At 38.9% G+C, this 9,708-nt stretch overlaps 1 protein-coding gene across 3 annotated transcripts; it reads left to right on the top strand.

Annotated features, from left to right (window-relative positions):
* LOC109837356 (anthranilate phosphoribosyltransferase, chloroplastic-like) lies at window positions 1,136-5,005 on the top strand. 3 transcript variants are annotated; one of them, XM_020405567.1, is made up of 7 exons: window positions 1,136-1,341; window positions 1,422-1,729; window positions 2,729-2,862; window positions 3,431-3,592; window positions 3,672-3,755; window positions 3,975-4,152; window positions 4,816-5,005. In XM_020405567.1, the coding sequence occupies exons 3-6, from the start codon at window positions 2,815-2,817 to the stop codon at window positions 3,999-4,001; spliced, it is 321 nt and encodes a 106-aa protein (XP_020261156.1). In that variant the 5' UTR covers window positions 1,136-1,341; window positions 1,422-1,729; window positions 2,729-2,814; the 3' UTR covers window positions 4,002-4,152; window positions 4,816-5,005. The 3 variants fall into 3 exon arrangements, 2 of the variants coding, with proteins under 2 accessions (XP_020261156.1, XP_020261157.1); XM_020405568.1 differs by lacking the exons at window positions 1,136-1,341; window positions 1,422-1,729 and having other exon boundaries at window positions 1,736-2,862; XR_002246244.1 differs by lacking the exons at window positions 3,431-3,592; window positions 3,672-3,755; window positions 3,975-4,152 and having other exon boundaries at window positions 1,140-1,341.

The following is a 9,708-nucleotide window of genomic DNA, read 5'->3' as shown; positions in this document are numbered from 1 at the left end:
TCTTAAAAAGAGTTTGTATAGAGAAAGATATGTTATATTTACTAACAACATGTCCTCTAGAAAAACGGATGCACATATATAATGTTTAACTGGAGATTTGGGATAACAAATGAACTCCAAACTGAACCAAACTTATGTCATTTGAAATATGTATGAATCTAGTTTTTAAAACAGAAAACCATTTGTAAAAATAGTTTTCCTAGAGAATTATATGCTTGTTTTACTAATAGATATCACGTCTATTTTTCCTGCTTGTTTTGTGGAGCTGTGTTGTGCCGTTTTGAGGTGCGTTCGCGGAGTTTTGAGCCGCTTGATGTTATACGTATAGTCATGAATATATTGTGTTATATATTTAAGAATCCCAAGGGGATTATGATAAATTTTTATTTGATCATATTTGAATTAAATATCGTTTATATACATGTTGGATGTCGTTGATGAGCACAGCTCAGTACTATATGGGATAGTACGTCGACATACCAGATATACACAGTTATACATGAGGTGGATATCGTTGATGAGCTCAGTTCAGTACTACAAATTTTTATTTGATCATATTTGAATTAGATATAGTTCATATACATGTTGGATGTCGTTGATGAGCACAACTTAGTACTATATGGGATAGTGCGTCGACATACCTGAGATACAAAGATTTATATGAGGTGGATATCGTTGATGAGCTCAGTTTAGTACTACATGAGGTAGTGCGTCGATATTCCATATGTACAGGCCATTGAGTCGGATTTTAGGAGGCTTGATCTAGCCGTCTGTCCTGCACTAGGGTGCGATGAGGCTTGTGAGCCGTATTTCTAGGATGCCTATTTGGTAGTCCGTCCCGTACTCATGTTACGCACTGAGATCGCGATGAGACTAATGAGCCGTGTACATAGTTCAGGATACCACTACTAGAAAATAGAGTTTTGCCTACGGAAATATAGCGACGAAAATTTCCGTCGCTATAACATAAGATATAGCGACGGAAATTTTCGTCGCTATATTTCCGTCGGTAAAAAATTTTTAGCGATGGAAATGAATCTATTAGCAACGGAAATTAACTGTCGCTATAAATTCCCTGACGGAAATTTAGCGACGGAAATTTTCCGTCGCTAAAAAAGTTTGGAGGGAAAAAAATTTGGCCGCGGGCGCCCAAATTTTTTGGGCAGCCCGCGCCCTCTCCCCCTCAATCTCTGACCCAATATGTCAATAAATAACATTTTGCTCCGTGAAAAATTTTGACAGATATATAGAACCGTGTTTTTTAATCTCGCCGGAGCATCGACAACCTCGCCGCCGTCTCCGTTGCCGTCTCCACACCCTCCTCATTCTTCTATTACGGAGGTGAGCTTTCAGTGGATCCCTTTTCCTTCGAATTCCCCCAATTTTTAAAACCCTAACCCTCATTCAACACCCTGTCCTAGATCTCGCGCTCTCATCTCCTAAATCTCGAGATCGAATAATCAATTCGTGTAATTTGACCCTTAATTCGAGATGCATTCGAGATCGGCAAAGCTGTCGTACCGAGATCGGACGCAGGAGTTTCTGACGGTGATGGAGAGATTGAAGAAGTCGTTATCTTCTCAACAGAACTCCGAGATCGCCGCCTCTGCTTCGAAATTCGAGGGGATGAAGTCGTCGGTCCCGATTCAGTCGGAATTCAACAAGAGAGCTTCCAAGATCGAGGTTGGGATCCATCACACTTCTCAAAAGCTCTCCAAACTAGCAAAATGTAAGTCGAAATTGCTATTTGCCTTGGTTAATTTGAAGTGAGTAATTCTTCTTTGAAATATGACCTCTCATATTTTGCTCAAACGCACATTGTTTGATGTGTAAGTAAACTTGGAAAGGTGGTCAGAAACAAGAGAAATTTTGGGATAAATAAGTGATCAGAATCTGAGTTTATCTGCTTCTTATGGTGTTGTTGTAACTTGACTTAGTGATGACTTCGATGTGTATTTTGAACTCGTGAAATCGATACTATCCAGTATCGTGGAGCTGTGATTCTGATTAATGCAGTTTGGTTTCTCATTGTTGAGTTTATAGGATCTATTAAGGTTCAATTACCGTATGGTTGAACGTATAGGAACCTCCAGAGTACCTAATACTTATTTAAATAGTTATTGATGTGCTACGGATGTTGTTCCAATTGCATTCGGTACTTAGGGTGAAGCTGTGACTCCTTACGAGCTTAGGAACTGGAATTCACTTGTTCTAGTTACCAGTTAGTTTCTTAGAGGTAATAATGAGTTGAAATTCCATTGCCAATTGGGATTCCTCAACTATAAGATACCATACCAAACAGCATCATTTAGGTTAGTGACTCAAACCATGAGTTGAAACACATGTAAATTGCAGTTCTATGTAACCAGATTGGTCCTAATGTTGATCATAGTTGAGTAGCTGTTTTTGAGTTACATCATTGTCCAAAAATAAGTTTCGTGTTTTTCGCAGAAAAGGATAGAGAATCAATGTAGCGTGAGTCTCAAGAAGTTTGTATGTTTTATATTTCTTTAAAATGACAAGACCATGAGTAGTAGTACATTGCTGAATGATTAATTATCTTACCCGACAATTTTCACAGAATATGTTCTTTGCTTTGTAGATTGTTGAGTTTGCATCTTGTTGTATGCGCTCTGCCTCTGTATTAAGAATGTGTAGATAATTTTGGAGCATGCATCTTTCAAATTGCTTGAAAGTTTTTCACAAATATGGTTTGTATCTATTATAGTAATAGAATGAGATTGGGATGAGTTCAAAGAAGTTCAACAAAGGAGCCACATAACCACTGTGGTTGATAACTTGAAGACTCGTTTGATGAGTGCAACAAAGGAGCTCAAAGAAGTCCTAACCATGCGGACAGAGGTATATGATATCCTATCTTCCGCTGATTTAATCTCCATTGTTGATCTTATCTGTAAAGCGTGGAAAATATTACCCTATTACATTTTTGCCATTTACCTCAAAACAAACGTTTCAACATTTTCTTACTATATTTAGGGTTATAAGTCATTTGTGGCGATATTAGTTTGAATTTTAAATACATGTGCATTCAGTTTTGCAGAATAAAAACTGGTTCTGTGCTCTTTCTAGTGTTACTCATCAGCTTTATTCTTGTAGATGATTAATATTTCTTTTTACCATAGTTATAATGCAAATGAATGATCATAAGTGGGAGTGTACTCACAAATTCTGTTTTCTTAAAAGAAAACTCACAAACTCTTTTAAGCTTATTTATGCTTGGCTTGTCTATTCTTCTGAAACCTCATGTCAAGTTTAGCTACTTATCCTCACATCACTTATCCGAAGCATTCCACATGCTCATTTACAGTTTTGATTCACATAAATTATTTAGGTCAATGCTATTAGGTAGAGGAACACACATAAAGGGTAAGAGTTTTTGTATGAAATTCATGAACTCTTTTTCTTATAGATTGTGGGACTGGCAAGGGCCATGATAAAATGCTGTAGGAAAGTCGAAGGTGTAGCTGATGCAGTTGACATCGTTGGAACGGGTGGTGACGGTGCAAATACAGTCAATATCTCAACTGGCGCGTCGATTCTTGCTGCTGCAGCTGGTGCAAAAGCCGCAAAGGTGAAATTTTTTGCTTGAACAGATTATTAGTGGGGCCTTCAGCAATGTGCTATGATGGTGTCTGCATGTTTTCTTGCAGCAAGGAAATCGCTCTAGCTCTTCAGCATGTGGAAGTGCAGACGTATTGGAGGCATTGGGTGTAAATATTGACCTGGACCCTCTGGTTAGTACCTCAATATTAGCTAATGATATTTTATTATTATTTATTTTTTATTTTTATTATTATTGTTATCTCTTTTTGCTGCTTCACACATAATATAAACCTCTGTCAGTTTTATCCAAGAGCCAAGTAGCTCTACTTAGATGAATAAAGTGTATCATTTTAGAGTTTTGATGTACTCAGTTTTATTTTATCACAAATCATGAAACTATATGCTTGTAGGTATTTGGGTTTCATGAAAGCGATTGAAGATTGGCAATCACAGCAAACAACATATCAGCGGATTGAGGAGGAAGAACGGAGGTGCCGGGAGCAGCAAGAATTAGAGTTCACACAGTTCATGTCGACTCAGTCTCAGGAGGCTCAGGAAGCATATAGGAGACGATTTATGACGGATCAGGTAATATATATACTTTACTTTTTTAAATTAAATGAATTAAATATATTTAATTCTTACTTAGTTATGAATATGCCATGTGACTATTGTGGTTGTGTTGTTGTGGTGCGTGCGTGCGTATGGTTGGTTATGTGATCGCTTGGTGGGTGGTTTGGTCGTGGTGGGGGAGGGGAAGGAGTGGGGATTTGGTGGTGGTGGTGATGTAGGGGGAGGGGGAGGGGAAGGGGGTGGGGGGTGTGGAGTGTGGTGCATGCGTGCACACGTGTACGCGTGCGTGCGTACGTGCACGCGTGTACGCGTGCGTGCATGCATGCACGTACGCGCGTGTATGCGTGCGTGCATGCGTGCACGCGTGTACGTGTGCGTGCGTGCGTGCATATATGCGTATGAGCATGTACGCGTACATGCGTGTATGGTAAGAAAATTGTGCGTGTACGCGTATTGTGCATGTACGCATATGTGCATGTACGCGTATTGGGCTAAGACCTCTCTCTATCTTGCTATTAGGTAGGAGTAGCTTTCCTTGCGGGGTTAGGGTGTGTGCATGCGTAGTTGTAAAAATTGTGCGTGCGTGCGTATAATACATAAGAATATGCCATGATACTCTCTCTTATTGCTATACTTGAATGTCATGCCATGTTGTTAACGTTTGATTTATATTTGCAGGTCGGGACTTCTAGACAAGGTGGAGCTGGTGATGAGAATGTTGATGATGATGATCAGGAGGACTGATTTGTTTTTTTTACCTTTGAAAACAATGAATGAGTGTTGTGTAAACAATATTTATCATGGTGTGTGATGTATAAACAACGTTTATCATGTTGGGATATTTTAATTAAATTATATGTGTTATATATGCGTGAGAATGAATGTTATACTACTAATTGAACAGGGTTTTAAATTTATTATATTATTGTACAGGTTTTTTCAATTTTCAAATTATTTTTAAAAAAATATTAGAAACATTTAGCAACGGATTGGCCGTCGTTAAATAGACTTTTAGCGACGAAAAATTTGCCTTATTTATTTATTTATTTATTTATTTTAAAAATAGTTATAGCGACGGATTTTCCGTCGCTAAAAAACATTAGCGACGGATTTTCCGTCGCTAAAAAGTTGTTTTAGCTACGGAAAATCCGTCGCTAATGTTTTTTTCTTTTTTTAAAAAAAATAATGCGACGGATTATCCGTCGTTAATTTTCCGTCGCTGACTTTTAGCGACGGAATATCCGTCGCTAAAAATGATTTTAGCTACCCTCACTGTACTGACGGTTTTTTTGCGACGGAATTTTATTTTTTCCGTCGCTAAAGGTTTTAGCGACGGATTTTTGACTTTTAGCGACGGATTTGTCCGTCGCTAAAAGTCCTGTTTCTAGTAGTGAGGGTAGTCCGTTGCACTGAGACAATTACTTGATAGCCTAAGTATGGCAGATGTCGATTTTGAATATGACCTATCAGTGAACTATATAACTGAGATACGTTATTTTTGAAAGTATACAAAATTATGTGTTGGTATTTTATTCTATCTCCCCAGTGATAGTGGAAGATATTATAAATATGATGTGTTGATATCTTATTTCTTTTACTGTCTTTTTTTACTTCTTAGTTGGGATCAATGATTAGAAATTTACAACTTGAGACTTATGGTATATACATGAGGGTTTCCTTGTTTGGATTATTTCGCTCGATGTACCAGTCTCGTGTTATGGATTTCTAATTATTGGTTTCATTAGATTATCTTTTCTTAGTTCGGTATTAATGTAGATATCTATAATTTGAGACTTATGGTATATACATAAGGGTTTCCTTGTTTGGATTATTTCGCTCGATGTACTACGTCTAGTGTTGTAGGTTTCTAAATGTTAATCCCACTTAGATACGGGGAAAATGAATCTAGGTAGACTATGTTAATAGATAGAGCCTCCACTCCATCTAGCAGCCCTTTTCTTGGGGACGGATGGAGGTAATCTTGCTGTAGCGCTCTGACGCTCTTGTTGTTGTTTCTTTTTCTTTTAAAAATACCCTTCCAGGTAGCTCGGAGTTCCGGAGAGCCGCAGGGTGACGGAGTTCTGGCATAGTCGCCGTCGCGTATTTTTACTTGTAGTGACTCCACTGTAGTTTTAAATTTTATTCAGACTTAGAGTTTATTTCCATTTTGTAAAGGCAATGAGCCTTAGTTCGACTTTTCGTTTTGATTCATGTTGAGGCATCGTATGTTATTGCAGACTCCAAATGTATTTTAGTTTATTTTCAGTTGAGACATGACCTTTATTTATGAGATTTCATCTTCTTTATCATGTCTATTATTGTCGTTCTACTTCTTTGCCTGTTTTGTACCTACGCTTTTATTTGACCCCACTAGAGGATATTACTGTGATTGGTAAAACTTGTTGTTGCACAGTGTGGGTGCATGGCAGGTTTAACATCTCTGGGTTCACCTTGGACTGCAGCCATGAGTGAAAACAGGGGCGTCACATTCAGTTGGAAATAGCTTTAACAGCTCTCCCACATTTAAGAATAGCTTCAAGGTAGTTAGGGAGGTTCCAAAACTATCGAAATAGATTGAAAATTTCTGAAATGCGTCCTGAGAGTCATGATAGGTGCGAAACACTCTTAGTGTTTCGCACCATGTGCGAAACACCAAGGGTGTTTCACACATGGGTGTGAAACACTAAGGGTGCTTCACACTACAGGTGCAAAACACGAGGTCGTTTGTCCATCGTTTCGTTGTTTCGTGTGTTCTATTGACTCGTACACTTTGTTGACTCGCTTCATGTGCTCATTCGCTTCTTCATGTCATCGGATGATACTCTTTGACTCAGATGATGGCGTTCATCGCCTTTTCTTCATCTCGAGCTACGTGTGGTAACCTATAGGCAATTTTTGTTGCTTACAACTTGCCTCCAGCATGCTTGGCATCTCCCTTTGTCTCATTGCTCTTTTTCTGCTTGCCTTTAATAGCAATAGTCTTCACGCTCTCCTCCGCAATCGACTCAACCGTGAATAGCTTCATCTCCTTCTAAATGTATTCATTCAAACCTGCCATATACTTCATAAAAATAGAGCAATCCTTTGTCGCAATGTTGAGGACCATAGCCTACTGCTGAAACTCTGTAGTGTATTCTTGAACGGTTTGATTGAATCTTTGGCACAAGCCATATCACTTGTACCAACGCTCATCAAGGAATCCCACTGGGTAAAACTGCTTCCTAAGTAGCTCCTTGAACCTTCTCCATGACACATATTTCTTCTCCTGCTTGCAGGATTTCCACCACGTCAGCGCGTGCCCTGAAAGCTTCAGTGTCGTAAAGACGATATTCTCCTTAGATGAATAGCCATAAAGAGTGAAGTATGTCTCTATACACTCGATCCAGTCGTCTAGCCTATCGACATTGACACTCTTATCATAAACATGAATCTCCACTCTGAAGTCAATCTTCAAATTCTAGTAAGAACTCTTACCGCCTTGATGTGGAACAGTCTTGATAGCTTTGTTCTCCTCGTTAGAATCTGAATTCTCACTGTCTCCATCGAATTTTGTAGGTTGTGTCTTTGGCTCCATCGTAGATCCACCCTTCTTGTCATCTCCGTGGATAAAACCGATGAGCATCGTGAGGGTCGAACTGATGGTCTCGATCTATTTCTCCACCGTATCAAGCCTTGATGAATTGTCACTATCCGCCATATTCTTCTTTCTTGATTTCTGGACTTCTTCCAAAGAAACAAGAATCTCGCCTAGTTTCTTGTATTGCGATTGAGTAAGGACCATGCACGGGATACATCCTTCACATGATCTGATTGCTCTGATACCAATTTGATACAACCTTGATACGAGTCGCCGAGCTAGCATATTTGATCATGGAATTATCAAAGATGTATTTGTGAAGAAAACAACAAAACACAAGAACAATTCGATATGGCGAAGAAAAATACCTTCTCTTAATTATGAAGAATAAAAGATTACAAATCTCTCCTCGCAATCTCTCTAGAATAAATAAACAACCTCTCTATTCTCTCTAAACTCTAATCTCCTATTTAGAAACCCTAAACAACCTCTAATTAAAGAGTCGACATCATGAGTGGCAAAGTAGTAAATATCCAAGACAAACCCAAATAGGATTAACCCAAAACAGGAATCCAAATTAGCCCAAGTAACCTGCTATCAGTCGACTGATGATGGCTCATCAGTCGACCTGTAGTGCTTCATCGGTCGACTGATGCTAGTCAATCAGTCGATTGTCCAGAACGAGATTTTTGACCATGTAGCGTGTCCATTTATCGGTCGACCGACCAAAGCTGTTTTTTGCCAGTTTTGTTATTTCCTGATTTTCACCATATTCGCCGTTACCAACAATTCCGTCCATGCTTCTATTCTCAAGCTACCATGAGAATCATCTATCCTCAATCTTCCATGAGGATTGCTAAGTTCCTGAAGCAGAGAAGGAGAAGATAGACCCGTATCAATGGATCATGTATGTATTGTCTTTCTAAGAATAAACTTCATATAATTCGTGCCTATGCCTGCAAAAACATTTAGGCCTTTTATGACATAGTACCAAATATCTTCTATATTTCTATATTAAACCGCCAACTCTTTGTATTAGCAAATTAGACCTCTAAATATCTTTTAGGAGTGTCAAAACAATCTCTTAATTATATTTGACCTTAATTTGTGAAATCTATTTCTTGTTTCCATAAAGCCTAATAGAGCTTGAGATTTTGAGAAGAAAGTAGAAAGAGACTGGGAAAAATAGAAAATAGTGGCACAAGATTTGTAATATAAAGATAGCCGTAGAATTAGCTAGGTTGGGTTCCTAAAGGTTATTATTGTAATTTACTCTATAAGGTAAAGAAGTAACTGTGCTTAGTCAAAGAATTCGGATGGGAATCCACCAGAGTTCCTTTTCGAAGCAACTTAAGAAATTGAGAGTCTTATTTAGAAGTACCAAAAATTTGGGGTCTAACATACAATATAGACAATGTGGGGGTCATAAATCATAAAAACTCCTAACATTTCTTTAATAGAATCTGATAACTTAACAGGTAAAAATCGGTACAAATTGGTAAAGTCATGAATTGACTAACAAACCAGAACACTAGAAAGCGTGAGTCAACAAGACTTTACCGTAGACAGTCGGAAAAGTGGGTGGCAACGTATATACGTGAGGAGAGAAGAGGATGAAGAAGTACGGGTAAAGATTTGAATGCAAAAAAGACTGAAGGGTCTAGGTGGGCCCCACGCACGTCTGCGCTCGCTAAGCAAGATGCACCCGTATCTATGACTTCCATACGCCGGCCATCTATGATTTCCAAGGATGATCCATGCGATGGCACTGTGTGCCAGTGCGTACATATACATACATGCATGCATGCGTGCGTGGGGGTGTTATGATTTCCAAGGATGATCCATGCGATGGCACTGTGTGCCAGTGCGTACATATACATACATGCATGCATGCGTGCGTGGGGGTGTTATGATTTCCAAGGATGATCCATGCGATGGCACTGTGTGCCAGTGCGTACATATACATACATGCATGCATGCGTGCGTGGGGGTGT

This window comes from Asparagus officinalis, chromosome 4, assembly GCF_001876935.1.
Source record: "Asparagus officinalis chromosome 4, Aspof.V1, whole genome shotgun sequence".
NCBI lineage: Eukaryota > Viridiplantae > Streptophyta > Magnoliopsida > Asparagales > Asparagaceae > Asparagus > Asparagus officinalis.
This window is presented reverse-complemented; position numbering and strand designations above follow the sequence as displayed.

What these genes read in the sequence shown, in the direction of transcription:
- LOC109837356 (XM_020405567.1), top strand. Translation starts at nt 2,815, where the DNA reads ATGAGTGCAACAAAGGAGCTCAAAGAAGTCCTAACCATGCGGACAGAG. An exon ending in TCCTAACCATGCGGACAGAG is followed by an intron (nt 2,863 to 3,430) that starts GTATATGATATC and finishes TTTTTCTTATAG; the next exon opens with ATTGTGGGACTGGCAAGGGC. An exon ending in ATATTGACCTGGACCCTCTG is followed by an intron (nt 3,756 to 3,974) that starts GTTAGTACCTCA and finishes ATATGCTTGTAG; the next exon opens with GTATTTGGGTTTCATGAAAG.